Source organism: Schistocerca nitens, chromosome 5 (assembly GCF_023898315.1).
Source record: "Schistocerca nitens isolate TAMUIC-IGC-003100 chromosome 5, iqSchNite1.1, whole genome shotgun sequence".
Lineage (NCBI taxonomy): Eukaryota > Metazoa > Arthropoda > Insecta > Orthoptera > Acrididae > Schistocerca > Schistocerca nitens.
Window position 1 is genome coordinate 224,778,590 of NC_064618.1, and position 20,599 is coordinate 224,799,188.

General features: G+C 39.9%; 1 protein-coding gene across 1 annotated transcript; it reads left to right on the top strand.

Moving 5' to 3' along the window:
• The first annotated feature begins 2,266 nt into the window (after positions 1–2,266).
• LOC126260820 (tubulin delta chain-like) lies at positions 2,267–3,706 on the top strand. Its single transcript, XM_049958204.1, has one exon. It carries the CDS (start codon positions 2,345–2,347, stop codon positions 3,674–3,676), a length of 1,332 nt encoding a protein of 443 aa, XP_049814161.1. The 5' UTR covers positions 2,267–2,344; the 3' UTR covers positions 3,677–3,706.
• Positions 3,707–20,599: the final 16,893 nt, after the last annotated feature.

Below are 20,599 nucleotides of genomic sequence, written 5' to 3' on the forward strand. Positions count from 1 at the left end.
ACTGTACTAGTGCCGACATTGTGCATGCTCTGTTGCCTGTGTCTATGTGCCTGTGGTTCTGTCAGTGTGATCATGTGATGTATCTGACCCCAGGAATGTGTCAATAAAGTTTCCCCTTCCTGGGACAATGAATTCACGGTGTTCTTATTTCAATTTCCAGGAGTGTATGTTATAAATATAATTTGTTAATGTTTTCATCAAACTTCTTTCCCATTAATTCATTCAAAAGAACCTCTTTTAAGAGTAATACACTGAAAGTCTATCGCCCATGAGAGACAGGCAGGTGGAAAGGATCCTCTGTAGGTCCCAGAAGGCATTTTTCGTAATTTTCGCTTTGCTTCCTCCCCCTTATGAGAAAACGAATGTTACAAACGTCTCTTGTAGGAAATTTAATGAGCCTCCGCGTGATGTAGGGGTTCTTGTTGATGACATGTATATTTTTCAAGTGTAGTGGGTGGGAGTGAGCATTTCTGACATTTTGACAGAAGAGCCAAAAAATCGCTTCACTTCAGCGCGCTCTATCGCCGATACCGTTCGTCAGAAGTTAAAGTCTGACTAGTGCATTCTGTAGGAATTTTTCTCTACTTTAATTTTGTATGGAATAGACATCTTAAAAAAACATATGGTTTTCGCAGTATAAGCGCAAAAGCAAATAAAGGCTAGAATTTTGAGTTTTTTGTGTTTTTAGTTTGAGGCCGGCACTTACAAGATAACAAACTTAAAATTCGAGTTCAGCACCCCAAAAAACATATAGGACCGTTGAGTAAAAACCTGTGCAGTTTTGTTGCGAAAACGACAGTTTTGAACACCAATTGACTGGACTAATTACAGTTCTATTGAATGAAGGTAGAATCTGACAGTCAGGAAAGTAGGACTCTTGGCCTACTGTAGTGACAATTGGTAATTTGATAAACCATGTTCAGTTCTGCTGTCTTCTTCATATAAAGTCAGAGAGAAAGGGAAATGTTGTTTGAAGTTTTGTGAAACAGTCCAGTCAAAGAGGTGGGTAGTGTATAAGAAGTAACTTACTTGTAATTATCAAGCTTAAGTTGAATGTTGAGTGTATATTTTATATGGTCTTTTAATTACTTCTAAATATCTTAATCAGGATGGCTGGGCACAGCCAACTCCATCCTCCTGAATTTGAGACCAGTATCCTAGCAACTGCACTGCCCCATGCTATATAGCTTTTCAGGTGTTCAGAATAATTTCGCTGTTATGCCAAAGGATTTCATGAAAACATTTAAAGTGCTTCAGATCGAACAGAGTTCATTACTTTACAGAATCTCGTGTGATAAACAGTCAGTCTTCAATGAATTTATTTATTGCCTTTTGGCTATTCGCCACAAGGTCAATTTCTCTCAGTTTGTCTATTGATACATTATAAGCAGCAGTCTTCTTATGCGGATCACTGCGTTCCTTGCTCTGAACTTTCCAGAAACGTGTGTGACTCCTATATATTTTAGTAAACTCGGCAATGAGCTCTTTAGAGCAATCATGCATTTCAACCATTTGAGCATTAAGTGTACATACAAAAAACAGAAACACTTTACTGAATAAACAAATGATTCAAGAACGTTTTGGCCGACCCTTGTGACAGAGCGGTTCTAGGCGGTTCAGTACGGAACCTCGCTACTGCTAAGGCCGCAGGCTCGAATCCTGCCTCGGGCATGGATGTGTGTGATGTCATTTGGTTAGTTAGGTTTAAGTTCTAGGGGACTGATGACCTCAGATGTTAAGTCCCATATTGCTTGGAGCCAAAGGAAGGCGAGAACGTTTTTCGTCCCAGATTTGTTGAGATTTCCATCACACACGCTGTTATTTGTCTGCACAGATGTGATTTGCTCAAAACCGCGACTCCAACTTTCAGGTTTGTGCATATCTAATATGAGGGAAACTTTACAGCCTATACCATGCCCCATACGCTACGATTTGTTTCCGCAGGTATAATGCATGCAGAGATTTGCACCGACAAATCAAAGGGTGTGGGCCCAGCTTTTATTAAAATATCCCTCTGCGAGGTTACGGTGTTTTGTCTGTGTGTTTCGTATCATTCTTCGCCTTAAATGCCACAAATAATATAAAATTTTCACCGATCTTTTTATTCCATGAGATGTTGCAATGAAAAACTAATGTGACAGAAACTTGGTTGGAAACTATTTGACACATGAAATTTATGTGCCACAAATCATTTTCAGTCAAGCCACATGTGACAGTTCGATCGCGAAGAAGTAAACATTCTTTCAGCATGATTAACTTTGGCACCTTTAAACTAGGCGCGAAGCAGTTTGAGTTGGTGCGTAAACATGAGAATCAAAATTTCAGTTCATGGAGACAAATTGTGATGTATACGATGGCAGTTGTAAGCGTTCAATTTGGTCAATGCGGGAATCAGATTGGACACGAGTTCTATTCGATGCTTTCAGAGGACGAACGAGTGAAAGTTGGAAGTGACTACGCGGAGTGTGACAGATGGTTCAGGAACAGTGCATTTCACAATATTCGGACAGCTAGGGCTGTTCTGGTTGATACTGAACAGAAAGTAATTCATAAGGTTTCAGAGAATGGTGTTAAGAATCGGTGTAATTGGCGTTACAGTACTGAAAATGTTGTGGCAAGTGACGGGGGCGCTGGAAATAATTGGGCTTTAGGCTACGTTGAAAGAGGACCCAAAATGAAAGATAGGGTAATGGAATGTGTGAGAAAGGAGATCGAGGAAGCCGACAGTCTGACAAGCCTTCTAATTATGGCTAGCTCGGCGGGAGGTACTGGTTCTGGTGTTGGCAGTTGCATTGCAGAAAAATTAAAGGATGATTACCCCAACAAACATATTATTAATATTTTAGTACTGCCTTACAAAAACGGAGACGTAATTACTCAGAATTACAACACTTTACTCACCTGTGCAAAATTGTATGACGTTTGTGATATGCATGTACTGTTCCAAAATGATCATCTGTATAAAATGGTTTCAAATCTTATAAAATCGAAAGATATCAACTTTAACGATTTAAATGCACTTATATCACTAAAAATGATGGCTGTATTCCAGCCTGTAGAGAGGGGTGCATGTTCCACATTGCCAGACATTGTTTCCCAGTTGACACCTCACCCAGGGATGAAGCTGGTAACTTTTAAGAGTGCTCCTCATACTTCGAAAGAAACTGCACAATACGAAAGCAGTTTCCTTTGGGAGAATTTAATACAGCATCTGCTACAATCATTTCGTGTGAGCTCTGTTGGAGGGCATATCATGAGTGACTATGAATGTAAAGCTCCATCGCGGCATTATAGTTCTCGCTCTTCAGAAATGAAATTTTCCCCATGCATATCAAATATGCTTTTTACAAGAGGGCCAATGCCAGAATTATCACGAACAGAGAGAGCTATGTTATGTGATCCTTTGATGTACAAAAAGTGGGTTCCTGCCTCAATGAGGTATGTCCACTGTCACAGCAATAAAAGATTAATGGGGACTGAAAAGTTTGCCACCCTTGCATCTAACAATATGTTGATGTTTGTCCCAATTGATGAAGTACTTGACAAGGCATGGAATATGTATACATACAAAGCATATTTACACCAGTACAAGAAGTACAATGTAACAGAGGATGATTTTATTGTGGCCTTTGCTAAATTAGAAAGTATTGTCAAAATGTACAAAGATATAGGATAATCTATTTCTGGAATTTGTTACTGATCTTTTTTTTTTCACAGAAAAACATACTAAAGAGAATTTCCATAAGGGCATAATTGTTTTTCTTGTAATGAAATGTGTGTTGTAAATGTAGCACACCATTAAACAATATACTTTCTTCATATAAATGTAGTATAGTATTAAACAACATACTTTCTGCATAGTACCATTCTAAACTCTATACTGATAAAGGGAAATTACTGTTGTGAATATAAGCTATGTCAACGTGGAAAGATGTTTGCCATTTTATTTTTTGTTGGTGTTTGTAAATTAAATGTTGAAGCTAATCCAAATATGTCTTTAATTACACAGCTTTAAGAAACTATAGATTACAACCAACATATATGTAATTAGGGACTTCTAAAACCTCATTAGAGGCAAACTCGTCTCACCCATGCAGCTGAACTTACTTCGCTGTCATTTCCTGTGAAACATTTACTGTTGAATTGTTCAAAACTTACCTTTAAATGGACTGAGTTTGTAATTTCATATATGAAAGAGGTGGAGGTGTGAAACATTACTTAATAGTGTGGTATATTCAACAAGAAAGTGATGCAGTGGCCTTCACATAGTTTTCACTGATAAGTGTTCATATGACTTCTAGTGATGAGTGCAGAGCACTTTATGGAAATGAGTCTGTGCTTATGTACATGAACTCACTGAACTATCTTGCTTTTTTTCCTCTTTCTGTGCTCAGATTACACATGGACAGAAGTACCAGAGCAGATGATCCTTTGACTGTACTGTCATTTACTTGCAGGATATATTTGACCAAACAACAGAAAATGGAAACCCTGCAAAATGAATATAAATAATTTAGGAACAAAGGTGACAATTCACTTCAGACAAAGGCTCCACAACTTTCATTATAAACTGCAGTAATTACCTGACAGAAGTCATCTGCCAACTGTCTTGACTCCTCCACCTACAAGCAGTGCCATAGTGACTCCATCCTGTAAGTGCAGCATAACCTCCAACCCCAATTCCAATCCTTACACCTATCCTACAACCTGTCCCCAGTATCCATCTCCTTCCTCACTTCAATGACCCCCCCCCCCCCCCCCCCCCTACACACACACCCGCACCTTCTACATGCTTTTCAAAATCCAACTCTGGATGCTCCTTTTTAGCTGATTACTCTGCTCCAACGAAATAATATTTACTCATGTTAACCAACACCTCCAGCCAATTGCAGAGAGCCTAGGCTCCCTTACCACCTAGATCTCTGCTCATCATTGTTGCTGTCCCCTCTCTTTACACCAACATACACTATGCCCATCACTTTGCTGCTCACACACACACTCTCTTCCAGTGTCCTTTTGACTCGCAACTCACTACCTCATTCTTTATACATCTAACTAATTACATCCTTACACATAACTAACACTCGTTTGAATGGAATGCATAAATAAATCCATGGCACAGTCATCACAGTAACTGCACGACACCATCCTCTGCTGACCTGTTAATGGGTCATGTAGAGGAAACCTACTAGGTAACCTAAAACCACTAGTTCAGGTTCAGTGATATTTTGATGATCTGAACTTAAAATGCCAAGACATCCACCCACATTCCTACCAACCATGAACACATCCTTAACTCAAGTGCCACCTTCCTGGATGTTGACCTCCAGCTCTCTGATGATTCATCCATACCCCTCACCATATCAAACCTGTTACACATGAACAGCACCTGCATTCTGATTCAAAACAAAAATCACTTCCATATAGTCTGGCCATCCTTCTACTGTGTATCCGCAGTGCCAAGAATATGCTGAATATCTTGCTTAAGGTTTTCATAGACAGTCAGTAGGCAACAGTCTGATTTCCCATATTGTATCCTGTAACATCCATAATACTCCGATCACACTGATGAACCAGATGCAAAGGGGCACCCTCCTCATCACCCATTATCATATTTTTCACCATGGTTTAACTGTTTCTCATCGTGTCATAAAATGAATAACATCATTGCGACAATCCTTCCTACCTCTCCTAAAGTGGTATTCTGCTGACCATCCAATGTATGCAATATCTTGCGCCCCATCCTTATCGCATACCCACTGCCAAATCCTTGCCACATGGGTCACATTCCTGTGGAAGACCCATATCTCTCTCTCATATACCAGCTCTGCTGGCCTTTCAGCACAGCAATTTATGTGAGCATGACACCAACCTGTTGTCCACTCGAGTGAATAGCCACCACCAAACTGTGGCCAAGAGCAGATTTGACCACCCAATGACAGAACACACTGCTGCTGATTAAACAAGTTAGATTTCAATGACTGGCTTACAACAACCATCTGGACTCTCTTCAGACTAGCAAGTCATTGTTCAACAGTTGAATAGTTTGTGGACAAGACTGTTCAATTGTAAAAGCATAGGTCTGTTTTTAACAAGGGAACCTCCCCATCGCACCCCCCCTCAAATTTAGTTATAAGTTGGCACAGTGGATAGGCCTTGGAAAAACTGAACACAGATCAATCGAGAAAACAGGAAGAAGTTGTGTGGAACTATGAAAAAAATAAGCAAAATATACAAACTGAGTAGTCCATGTGCAAGATATGCAACATCAAAGAGCAGATGAGCTCAGGACCGCCGTGGTCCCGTGGTTAGCGTGAGATACTGCGGAATGATGGGTCCTCGGTTCAAATCTTCCCTCGACTGAAAATTTTACTTTCTTTATTTTCGCAAAGATATGATCTGTCCGTTCGTTCATTGACGTCTGTGTTCACTGTAATAAGTTTAGTGTCTGTGTTTTGCGACCGCACCGCAAAACCGTGCGATTAGTAGACGAAAGGACGTGCCTCTCCAATGGGAATCGAAAATATTTGATCGCAAGGTCATAGGTCAACCGATTCCTCCACAGGAAAACACGTCTGATATATTCTATACGACACTGGTGACGGCATGTGCGTCACATGACAAGAATATGTTGTCGGCCCACCTAACTTTTACACTTAGCGAATGGGTAAAAAGATTCTTCTACCTTGCCCGTATTTTTTCTTGTGGATGTGGTAATCACTCCCAAAAAAGTGATGAAAACATAAGAGTTTGTCATATAAACTGAAAATAAAAAATTAAACTTTTCACTCGAGGGAAGACTTGAACCTTGGACCTCTCGTTCCATAGCTGCTCTCGCTAACCACGGGACCACGGCGCTCTTCTACTCCGATTGTCCTTGATGTTGCCTATCTTGCGCATGGACTACTCAGTTTGTATATTTTACTAATTTTTTTCATAGTTCCACACAACTTCTTCCTGTTTTCTCGATTGATCTGTGTTCAGTTTTTCAAGGCCTATCCACTGTGCCAACTTATGACTAAATCTGAGGGGGGTGCGATGGGAAGGTTCCCTTGTAAGTAAAATTAAATGACAAGTTTTCAAATCTCCCACTGAATTAGTTCACAGCTTTGTGGTTAAAATTCCTGTTGGCAGAGCTGCTGCTTACTCAGCCAAGTATTCTGAACATGTTTGGCTTGACACAAATGGCAAATGCTGCTGCTAGAGTATCAAAACATTCAGCATCAGTCTTAGACCATGTACCTACAGATATCAACAGGAAAAATTATAAGGTATTTGTAAAGGATTTGCCTCTGATCATTACTGGCAGATTAAAAAGTTAGACAGTCCTAGTAAAACACTCAAAACTGCAGGCCTACAAAAGCCTCTTGGAGCACAAAATACAAACATTCTGAAGGACATTAGCAAATAAAAACTAGGATGAAGTGTGTATTGAAAACAATTTATAAGCAGTAGTCAAATGAAATGAGACAGATCGAAAGAAAGTAAGTAAACTGTTTATTATGAGGCATGTTCAGAAATTGTATGCACTCTGACTAACAGGCTATTCCCCCACCCCCTCCCTAATGGTTGGCATCAGTGGGTGGTAGAAGTGGGGGAGGGGGGGGGGAATCCCATGCCCAGAATGAGGGTTGCAGGAACATAGTGTCCAGTTGCGTGAATGATGTCAGTAAGAAATTCCACTACGTGCGAACCACATGCTGTGATCTGCTCCCTACACTTACCGAAAACGTTTTGCGAATCAAAACAGTTTACGGCAAAGGTGTATGAGCAGAATGAGCGTGTTTAAGTGGTGCAGGGAATTGAATGGAGGCAGGACAAGTGTTCATGACAAACAGCGGAGTGGAAGGCCTTCCATTTTCACTGATGAGTTGATGCAAAAAGTTCAAGGAAACTGCTCGTGAAGACTGCCAGTTAACACAGGGTGAAATTTCTGTGATGTTTCCACATCATTCCAGAACTCTCTTATGTGAGACCCACACAGAAATCATGGGATACCAGAAACTGTGCTCAAGATGGATGGCAAAACAGCTGACAGAGCAGCACAAGAAAAATCAGGTCAATAGCACCTGCAAGTTCATTGAACGACCTGAATCGAAACGTGAGGATTTTCTGAGCTCTGTTGTGACTGGAGATGAAATGTGGATGACTCGTTACACGCCTGAGACAAAAAGACCAAGACGCTCTTGGATTGGAATGTTTTGAACCACCCCCAATATTTCCCTGACTTGGCACCTTTAGATCCTCTTTTCATTTCCCTGAAGGTACATCTGAGTGGTATTAAATTTGCAAATGATGAGTACTACAGAAAGGGGTTTTGAAGTGGGGGAAGGAGCTGGTGGGAGAGTTCTTCGAGGAGTATATAAAGAAGCTTGTAACATGGCTCGCCACTTGCACTGAATGGGCTGGTGATTATGTAGCAAAATGGTCAACAGTTGTATTAACAATATCCTGTAATTTTTTTAAAATACACTTTTTCTGAAAAAAAAAGTAAAATAAAAATCTAGTATACTTACTTTCTGAATGTGCCTTGTATTTGAAAACTAATCTCCACAACTGTTAATACATTTATCCCACTGAGAGACAAGATGGTCAATGCCTTCATGGAAAAATGTTTGCGGTTCCCTACAGAACCATGCTTGTACCCAAGTGTGCACCTCTTCATCCGATGCAAAGCGATGGCCACGAATGTCTTTCTTCTGCGGCTCCAAAAACATAGAAATTGTATAGGGAGAGATTGGGACTGTATGGACAATTTGTAAGGATTACCTAGCGAAACTTATGCAGCATAGTTGAAACGACCTGGACAACTCGTGGGCAGTATTAATGGTTTTGATTACTTGTTAAATAATAAGCAGTTTATTTATATTTTTCACATCTGTCTCATTTTCATTTGACTGGCCCTTATAAATGCTAACTTCTCTAAATTCTGCACATTGCAGGGATAGAAAAACACTTAGTAAAAGGCATTGTTTTTCAGACTGGTCAGTTTTAGTCTGTATTTTTCAATATGGATTGAAACATTACAAAATGACATTAAAAAGGCTGTGTATTACAACTAGAATAACCTTGGCACCAGATTCTTGATCTCTGTATTGGGAATGTTATCCAATTGGAGTTATTGAAAATATGAAGACATTAAATATAAACTTCAAGATAAGTCTGAAATTTTCAGTTTCTTGGAGCTTAACTGCCGTAGAGGAGCATGCTTCTACTTAGAAGCACAGACAACAAGTTAAAGTGAGACAGTTCTTCACAGTTACATTTGTCTTTCACCCAATTTAGATGTAGCAGTGGTGGTATAATTTCATCTCCCAAAGCTACACCATCAATTTAGCTTTATTCTGCTAGACAAGCTGTTTCAAAGGCAGAATAAATCTGATGTTTGAAATGATTAGAGGGAACTTTGCTGTTCAGTCAGCTTGTGAAGATGTCAAAGAAACTTTCGATGCAGTGTTTCCTGGAAGTGTTCCTTTTGAATTAATTGTTTCAAGGACAAAGGCAAGATCTGATGATTTAGCTTCATATTTTAAGAAGTAGTTAGTGGATGATATTGGAGGAGCACATTTCCCTCTGTTTTGCTAAACAGTGAATGCAGCTTCAAATTGTAGTTAAATACTGGTCTGATTTCAGACATATGATTATGACAGGACGCGACATCTACATACTTTCTTTATTAGTAATAGTAAAGGGGAAATGGCATTGTACACTGGGACATGAAAATTTTAACAACCTGAATATGTTATGTAACCATCACAAAGCGAATGGATTATCAGCAAATTTAGAATTTTAATATTATATTTGTGTCTGTATTACTACATTGCTTTTATTTTTTTAGTATGTATTATTTTGTCTTTGAATGATCTTCTGATACATCCACTCATCTACATTTCCTTCACAAGCTTCTTCACATCCAGGGATTGTCTGTATCATTTGTAGTAGATTTTCCTCTTCATTTTCAACTAGTTTGTCCTGAAATTCAAGAGCTGCCCACAGTTTTCTCCAAGTATTTTCTGAAATATTCTGCCAAGTCTCAGTGGCCCAATAAACAACATCCTTCACATTGGTATTTTTTATTTTGTCCACTAAAGGAATGCTATCATCTTGGAGACATCGAGGGATCACCAATTTAGTATTGGGGGGGGGGGGGGGGGGGGGGCAGCATGGAGGGTAAAAATCGTAGAGGGAGACCAAGAGATGAATACACTAAGCAAATTCAGAAGGATGTAGGGTGCAGTAGGTACTGGGAGATGAAGCTTGCACAGGATAGAGTAGCATGGAGAGCTGCATCAAACCAGTCTCGGGACTGAAGACTACAACAACAACAACAACAACAACAACAACATCATCATCATCTTGGATCAACATTCTTGAAAATTGTTTTCTGTAAATCAGTTTTAATGTTTGCAGTATGCCTTGGTCCATCGGCTGTAGAGTTGTGTAACATTCGGCGGCAAAAACTTCGCTACAATTTCTCCGCCACATAATTCCTCAGTGCTTGGGTGAGATGGCGTGTTAACAATCAAAGGGATTGCATGGGGAGACAAATGATTTTTCTTAGAAAACCGTCGAACAGAGGGAACAAACTGGCCATGAAACCATTCTTTGAACAGCTTACCATCCATCCATGATTTTTTCTGGTTGCGATAATATACGGGCAGGGTCTTCATGTTGCAGTTTTTAAAAGCTCTGGGTCTAGCAGATTTGCCGATCAGCATTAAAGGCAACTGGTGATTACCAGCAGTGTTGCTGCACACTAATAAAGTCACACGATCTTCGCACATTTTAAAACCATGAGCATGGTCTTCTGCTTTTGATGCCAGGCTTTTTGTTGGCAATGCCCTAAAATTAAGGCCAGTCTCATCAGCATTATAAATTTGTTGGGGAGAATACTTTCCCCCTCTTATCATTTTTTCAAACTCAGCCAAGCATTCCGTCACTGCACCATGGTCAGAAGAAAGCTTCTCTCCAGTAATTGTTAGCTGACGGATTCCATGATGTATTTTGAATCCGTCCAACCAACCCATTCTCGCACTAAAGGCTCATCACCATTCATTAGCTTGTTGAGGTAAAAAGCCTTTTCCTGAACCACTCAAAGGAGTTCCCCTTTCTTTTTCCTACATAAACCGAGGAAAAAGACCTTCATCCACTTTATCATACTGGGACTGTTTCAAAGTCTGCCGAATTTCAAATGGTTTTCCCAAAGACGTTGCACAGGACTGTTCAAGCTTCACTCAGTTCTTCTTCCAAATACAAACGGTTGCTTTACCAACACCCAATTCCATTGTCAGTTCAGATACATTCTCACCATTGTCTATCTGCTTCAAAGCATTCAGTTTTTCTTTGAGAGTTCATGTTGTATGTTTCCCTTTACTCATGATGAAAATATGTACACCACTACGCCTGAACGAATACAATACAACTGTTATGCGTGCCAGCGATTGATAACTAACATAACCAAGAACTTTGCGAGCCAACTGGCAGTGCACTGACCTCACACTACAAATGTCTCAACAAGGGCAGGGAGTGAGAGTGAGCCATTGTTCCCACACTTGTTTCCACTTGTCACCATGGTGTACCTATTTATCTACTTGGTATACTTCATTGTAGAAACTCGTCATCACAATTCCGGCTAATCCAAACAAATCGGTAATCCGAACAAGGTCCAGTCCCAATTAGTTCGGATTAAAAGGACTCTACTGTACCTGAGTTTGTTAATCTGTTCCATATGCTAATTTAAAGATGACATACTAAAGAGATAAGTGTCCGAATTTCGTATGCTGTTCTCCGGGTTTGGGAAGATATGTAATCTATTACAGAATGCCCAACAACTAAAACTTGTTAACTGATAAAAACATGTTACTCCTCGGGTGTAGTGGCAGTTTATGAATGCTGAAGGTGTTTGATGAGGGAGTGCCTCATAACAATGATTGTGGTGTTCCCAGTATAGCTCTGAGAGTTTTGTAGAATCTCATATACTACTCCTAGAGGAATCTCTATTTTAGTTTTATTGGATATGATAAGTAATTTGGTTCGGCTTTTAAGAATTTTCTATGGAAAATTAGGGTTGTTAAATCCATGGAACTGGTTTAATTTGAATGTGCAATTTACAAAAGCAAACGTCCAGTGATTTCGAAAGGTGTTATCAGCATAGCTAGAAAAGTCTGAGTTATGGGATAAACGTACTCAATTAGATGAAATATGGACAATAAGACTAAACGGCTACTGGACTGTAGGTCCTAATAATGAGTGGTGCACAGGAGAAAACTACAAAATATTCTACAAAAACTCTTTAATGATCCATATGGCCAATAAATATTGGTTATTCAAGACCCATTTTCATAGAAAAAGAATGATGCCAGGTAGAAATGTCGAGAAACAACCAAAGTGACATTAAGGCAAGCACATGCCTGTGATTACTGGTTTATAATTCATGGTGAAGCATTCCACATGTAATAAACATGAGTAAGTACGTTTATTACAAATGATATAAAAGTAAAGCTGTGAGTCTGCAGTCTTGTAATCCTTTTTGAATGGCGTTATGAATGATTTGTATGTTCCTTGTGCCAACATTAATCAACTGATTTCTTCCTGACAGGATCAGAGAAAAATTCATACGACAAATCACACTTTTGTTAACATTGACTCCATCAAAATCTATAAACCATAGCTTTAAACGACAAAGCTGGGTTTTATCAATGGCTTCATTTAACTCAGAGTAAATATGATGCCTTTGCCATTATATTTTGATATAATAATGATATACAAATCAGAATGTGGGGTTGAATGACAGAAAATCCTCAGGAATTGGCAAAATTTGCAAATGAGTGTTTTCAGGTATTGCAGAGCAGTTGCAACACACTCTTAAAACACATGTAGTGCTCACAATGAATTACTCAGCCAGCATAATGATGTATCCCACAGAAATATAAAAATAAGAAGTCGGCAAGCATAGAAAATGTTCCAGCTCTGTTCTGAAAATATGTACAGACAGAATATGAACCCCATTAACAAACATAATAAATGAGACCAATAGTACAGGTATTTTTCTTGAGTACCTAAAGCTCACACAAGTTGTTCCCTTACAAAGGAAATGTAATGCAGAGAGTATTTAAAACTACAGGCTAGTTTCACTAATGTCTGTATTCAGTAAGATAATTGATTCAGTCATGAAAGATAAATTAATCTAATGAATTACATGAATAAATATGACCCCTTTTAATGAAGCATAGTTTTGTTCCTGAAGTGGGGGAAGTACAATATCAACCATTGCATAGTTCACATGTCTGCTGATGAGAAAATTTTAATAAAACAGTTGTCAGACAAATAAACATAGGTGTCCTTCCTTATTCTTGTGTACACTCAATTCTTAGCTATGGGTTTCTCACCTGGTTATCAGAGGCACAAAATATGGACACAATTTTTAAACTGCAGAAAAGGGCTGCAAGAATAATGATAGTAGTAGTGAAGCTCATTGTCAGTTAGGCAATAGATTCCATCCCTGCAGCAGCACAGGAGAGCACAGGGCCCATTTGTGAACTGTTTTACAAGCTTCTAACTTGAAGCGGCTTAGTCTGGTTTATCTGTGTGCTTTGTAGTTTAATTTCTTGCACTTGTATATTTACTAGCCATAATCCCATGTTTCAATAACTGCAGTGTTTACTTCCACCATCTTTAGTATGGATATGGGCAGTGAGTGCTGTGTACGGATGTGAGCTGATTTGGTTATGCTTCGCTCATAGCTCCAGGTGGTGCTGGCTTCGATCACACAGTTTGAGGCTAATGGGCATCATTGTGGAGGTATATACATGGGGATCCAAGGCACATCCCACATCCCCCTAATGGTCTGCTATTGTGGCCGCCCTGGTTACTACCTGCCTGCATTGAGATTGACCCCTCATCCATGGCTGAATGGGAGGTCGTTTCAAAGTATGGCAGGCAGCAAAAGACTTTCTGAGAAACTGATCAAAAGGCCACCCCAGTTCATCTGACAAACAGGTTTCAGGTGCTAACTGTGGCTGTTAAAGATCCTGAGCCAGGTGTGCATGTCCTGTTACAGAGGCTGGGATTACTGGTGGTTGGGAGCTCCAATATTAGGTGTGCAATGGGCCCTTTAGGGATATGGCCCTGGAGGGAGGGGAAGAAGTCCATTGTGCGTACTGGGGGACTCATTCTGAGTTTAAAATGACTGCTTATGAATGTCATGAAGTGTAGAGGGTGCAACCAACTGCACATAGTGACTAATGTCAGTGCTAATGCTGTGTGTCAAAAACTATTCTCTCTGGGTTCATCCTTGCTTGTGAGTTGGAAGACAGAGCTCACCACCTACAGCATCATTGACAGGATTGATTGCATACCTTGGATACAGAGCTGAGAGGAGGGTCTGAATTGGACGGTTCTGTGATCGTACTGGCTGCAGATTCCTCAACTTGTGCCACAGGGTGGTGGGGTTTCATGTTCTGCTTAATTGGTCAGGGGTCCATTACCCATAGGAGGCAGCTACACTGTAGTGTGCCTGTGTGAAGTGGACAGGGCATTTTCTAGGTTAAGGGATCCCCTGGAGCAAAAAAAAAAAAAAAAAGAAACAGCCTTATGTCTCAAAGGGTGCTAGAGCAACACAGGATGAGGGTAGACCTAGGAACCAACAGTATTATAGTTGTAAACTCGTAGCTGTGTTGGGAACGAACCAAAGCTCCAAGCACTATTAGAAAGTTCTGAAGCTCAAATCATTATATGTACTGAAAGCTAGCTATAGTCAAAGATAAGTTCAACATAAATTTTTACAAAGGACTTAAATGTGTTCAGAGTTGGTGGCTGCATTTTTGTTGCTGTTAGCAGTCGTTTATCTTGTAGAGAAATTGAAGTAAAAGAATCCTGTGAGTTAGTGTGGGTAGAGGTTACGACCTCCAACCACTGTCCTTTATTTCCACAGGGCAGGTTTCGTACAAAAATTGTAATTACAAATGTTGTATTGCACAGCTCTTGTATTATAACTAATTCCTTAAGAATTTTGAAACTTTCTAAACATAAATATGTGTAACTGATCTTAAAATGGACAGCTAGCCCAAAACCGGTCATGTGGAAATAAAGGAAAATGATCTGGAGACTGAATTTGGACAGTTTTATATAAGTAATGATAGCAGACGCTCCCTGATGATGAATGTGCCTAGTTTTGATCAAATGATACAGTTGCTGAATTGTTCAAAGGAAACTTGAGTCTCATTTCAAATAGGCACAATTACAGCTGGTGGAGACTTCAATCTACCCTCGATATATTGATAATAATACATGTGTAAAGTTGGTGGAAGGCATAAAATGTCATTGCTAAATTGTGCTAAATGATTTCTTTGAAAATTATTTTGAACAATTGGTTCAGGAGCCCACTTAAAGTGTACATCACGGCAAACACTTACTTAATCTCTTAGTAACAAATAATCCTAAGCAAATAGGGAGCATCATGATGGATAAGTTTCAAAAATCAGATACATTTTCACTTGACAACTTCCAAAGAGACAGTATCCAGTCCCTCCAAGCTCACTATGTGAGAGAGACCAAGTGTGAATGGAATTGATCAACCATGGCACACAAAACGGGCTGGAATACTATTGCAGGATCATCGAGAAAAGCACAGAAAATCCAGAGAGCTTATAGTGATATGTAAAGTATGCCACTGGCATGACACAATCAACACCTGCACTACGCAATAGTAATTTTATCGATGACAGTGCCACAAAACGGGAGCTCCTTAATGAAAGAAGAATAAGTAAATTCTCGGGAATTCAAACGAGAACAGCTGACAATGTGAGTAACATAGAACCAGATATCCTCAGTGTAGCACAGCAGCTTAAATCACTTAATAACAGCAAATCTTCCAGTCCAGACTGTATACAAAGTTAGGTCCTGTCAAGGCATGCTGATACAATAACTCTATACTTGTTGTTGTTGTCTTCAGTCCTGAGACTGGTTTGATGCAACTCTCCATGCTACTCTATCCTGTGCAAGCTCCTTCATCTCCCAGTACCTAATGCAACCTACATCCTTCTGAATCTGCTTAGTGTATTCATCTCTTGGTCTCCCCCTACGATTTTTACCCTCCACGCTGCCCTCCAATACTAAATTGGTGATCCCTTGATGCCTCAGAACATGTCCTACCAACCGATCCCTTCTTCTAGTCAAGTTGTGCCACAAACTCCTCTTCTCCCCAATCCTATTCAGTACCTCCTCATTAGTTATGTGATCTACCCATCTAATCTTCAGCATTCTTCTGTAGCACCACATTTCGAAAGCTTCTATTCTCTTCTTGTCCAAACCATTTACCGTCCATGTTTCACTTCCATACATGGCTACACTCCATACAAATACTTTCAGAAACGACTTCCTGACGCTTAAATCTATACTCGATGTTAACAAATTTCTCTTCTTCAGAAACGCTTTCCTTCCCATTGCCTGTCTACATTTTATATCCTCTCTACTTCGACCATCATCAGTTATTTTGCTCCCTAAATAGCAAAACTCCTTTACTACTTTAAGTGTCTCATTTCCTAATCTAATTCCCTCAGCATCACCTGATTTAATTTGACTACATTCCATTATCCTCGTTTTGCTTTTGTTGATGTTCATCTTATATCCTCCTTTCAAGACACTGTCCACTCCGTTCAAATGCTCTTCCAAGTCCTTTGCTGTCTCTGACATAATTACAATGTCATCGGCAAACCTCAAAGTTTTTACTTCTTCTCCATGAATTTTAATACCTACTCTGAATTTTTCTTTTGTTTCCTTTACTGCTTGCTCAATATACAGATTGAATAGCATCGGGGAGAGGCTACAACCCTGTCTCACTCCTTTCCCAACCACTGCTTCCCTTTCATGCCCCTCGACCCTTATAACTGCCATCTGGTTTCTGTACAAATTGTAAATAGCCTTTAGCTCCCTGTATTTTACCCCTGCCACCTTCAGAATTTGAAAGAGAGTATTCCAGTTAACGTTGTCAAAAGCTTTCTCTAAGTCTACAAATGCTAGAAACGTAGGTTTGCCTTTTCTTAATCTTTCTTCTAAGATAAGTCGTAAGGTTAGTATTGCCTCACGTGTTCCAACATTTCTATGCAATCCAAACTGATCTTCCCCGAGGTCCGCTTCTACCAGTTTTTCCATTCGTCTGTAAAGAATTCGCGTTAGTATTTTGCAGCTGTGACTTATTAAACTGATAGTTCGGTAATTTTCACATCTGTCAACACCTGCTTTCTTTGGGATTGGAATTATTATATTCTTCTTGAAGTCTGAGGGTATTTCGCCTGTCTCATACATCTTCCTCACCAGATGGTAGAGTTTTGTCATGAATGGCTCTCCCAAGGCCATCAGTAGTTCTAATGGAATGTTGTCTATTCCCAGGGCCTTGTTTCGACTTAGGTCTTTCAGTGCTCTGTCAAACTCTTCACACAGTATCTTATCTCCCATTTTGTCGTAATATACATCCTCTTCCATTTCCATAATATTGTCCTCAAGTACATCACCCTTGTATAAACCTTCTATATACTCCTCCCACCTTTCTGCCTTCCCTTCTTTGCTTAGAACTGGGTTGCCATCTGAGCTCTTGATGTTCATACAAGTGGTTCTCTTCTCTCCAAAGGTCTCTTTAATTTTCCTGTAGGCAGTATCTATCTTACCCCTAGTGAGACAAGCCTCTACATCCTTACATTTGTCCTCTAGCCATCCCTGCTTAGCCATTTTGCACTTCCTGTCGATCTCATTTTTGAGACGTTTGTATTCCTTTTTGCCTGCCTCATTTACTGCATTTTTATATTTTCTCCTTTCATCAATTAAATTCAATATTTCTTCTGTTACCCAAGGATTTCTATTAGTCCTCGTCTTTTTACCTACTTGATCGTCTGCTGCTTTCACTACTTCATCCCTCAGAGCTACCCATTCTTCTTCTACTGTATTTCTTTCCCCCATTCCTGTCAATTGTTCCCTTATGCTCTCCCTGAAACTCTCTACAACCTCTCGTTCTTTCAGTTTATCCAGGTCCCATCTCATTAAATTCCCACCTTTTTGCAGTTTCTTCAGTTTCAATCTGCAGTTCATAACCAATAGATTGTGGTCAGAATCCACATCTGCCCCTGGAAATGTCTTACGATTTAAAACCTGGTTCCTAAATCTCTGTCTTACCATTATATAATCTATCTGATACCTTTTAGTATCTCCAGGATTCTTCCAGGTATACAACATTCTTTTATGATTCTTGAACCAATTGTTAGCTATGATTTAGTTATGCTCTGTGCAAAATTCTACAAGGTGGCTTCCTCTTTCATTTCTTCCCCCCAATCCATATTCACCTACTATATTCCCTTCTCTTCCTTTTCCTACTGACGAATTCCAGTCACCCATGACTATTAAATTTTCGTCTCCCTTCACTACCTGAATAATTTCTTTTATCTCGTCATACATTTCATCAATTTCTTCATCATCTGCAGAGCTAGTTGGCATATAATCTTGTACTACTGTAGTAGGCATGGGCTTTGTGTCTATCTTGGCCACAATTATGCGTTCTTCCCCCATGAACCATGGACCTTGCCGTTGGTGGGGAGGCTTGCGTGCCTCAGCGATACAGATGGCCGTACCGTAGGTGCACCCACAACGGAGGGGTATCTGTTGAGAGGCCAGACAAACATGTGGTTCCTGAAGAGGGGCAGCAGCCTTTTCAGTAGTTGCAGGGGCAACAGTCTGGATGATTGACTAATTTGGCCTTGTAACATTAACCAAAACGGCCTCGCTGTGCTGGTACTGCGAACGGCTGAAAGCAAGGGGAAACTACAGCCGTAATTTTTCCCGAGGACATGCAGCTTTACTCTATGATTAAATGATGATGGCGTCCTCTTGGGTAAAATATTCCGGAGGTAAAATAGTCCCCCATTCGGATCTCCGGGCGGGGACTACTCAAGAGGACGTCGTTATCAGGAGAAAGAAAACTGGCATTCTACGGATCGGAGCGTGGAATGTCAGATCCCTTAATCGGGCAGGTAGGTTAGAAAATTTAAAAAGGGAAATGGATAGGTTAAAGTTAGATATAGTGGGAATTAGTGAAGTTCGGTGGCAGGAGGAACAAGACTTTTGGTCAGGTGATTACAGGGTTATAAATACAAAATCAAATAGGGGTAATGCAGGAGTAGGTTTAATAATGAATAAAAAAATAGGAGTGCGGGTTAGCTACTACAAACAGCATAGTGAACGCATTATTGTGGCCAAGATAGACACAAAGCCCATGCCTACTACAGTAATACAAGTTTATATGCCAACTAGCTCTGCAGATGATGAAGAAATTGATGAAATGTATGACGAGATAAAAGAAATTATTCAGGTGGTGAAGGGAGACGAAAATTTAATAGTCATGGGTGACTGGAATTCGTCAGTAGGAAAAGGGAGAGAAGGAAACATAGTAGGTGAATATGGATTGGGGGGAAGAAATGAAAGAGGAAGCCGCCTTGTAGAATTTTGCACAGAGCATAACGTAATCATAGCTAACACTTGGTTCAAGAATCATAAAAGAAGGTTGTATACCTGGAAGAATCCTGGAGATACTAATAGGTATCAGATAGATTATATAATGGTAAGACAGAGATTTAGGAACCAGGTTTTAAACTGTAAGACATTTCCAGGGGCAGATGTGGATTCTGACCACAATCTATTGGTTATGAACTGCAGATTGAAACTGAAGAAACTGCAAAAATGTGGGAATTTAAGGAGATGGGACCTGGATAAACTGAAAGAACCAGAGGTTGTAGAGAGTTTCAGGGAGAGCATAAGGGAACAATTGACAGGAATGGGGGAAAGAAATACAGTAGAAGAAGAATGGATAGCTCTGAGGGATGAAGTAGTGAAGGCAGCAGAGGATCAAGTAGGTAAAAAGACGAGGGCTAATAGAAATCCTTGGGTAACAGAAGAAATATTGAATTTAATTGATGAAAGGAGAAAATATAAAAATGCAGTAAATGAAGCAGGCAAAAGGGAATACAAACGTCTCAAAAATGAGATCGACAGAAAGTGCAAAATGGCTAAGCAGGGATGGCTAGAGGACAAATGTAAGGATGTAGAGGCTTGTCTCACTAGGGGTAAGATAGATACTGCCTACAGGAAAATTAAAGAGACCTTTGGAGAGAAGAGAACCACTTGTATGAATATCAAGAGCTCAGATGGCAACCCAGTTCTAAGCAAAGAAGGGAAGGCAGAAAGGTGGAAGGAGTATATAGAGGGTTTATACAAGGGCGATGTACTTGAGGACAATATTATGGAAATGGAAGAGGATGTAGATGAAGATGAAATGGGAGATAAGATACTGCGTGAAGAGTTTGACAGAGCACTGAAAGACCTGAGTCGAAACAAGGCCCCGGGAGTAGACAACATTCCATTAGAACTACTGGTGGCCTTGGGAGAGCCAGTCATGACGAAACTCTACCATCTGGTGAGCAAGATGTATGAGACAGGCGAAATACCCACAGACTTCAAGAAGAATATAATAATTCCAATCCCAAAGAAAGCAGGTGTTGACAGATGTGAAAATTACCGAACTATCAGTTTAATAAGTCACAGCTGCAAAATACTAACG

Excerpts from the sequence above, each read along its gene's own strand:
- LOC126260820 (XM_049958204.1), top strand. The coding sequence starts at position 2,345 with ATGTATACGATGGCAGTTGTAAGCGTTCAATTTGGTCAATGCGGGAAT.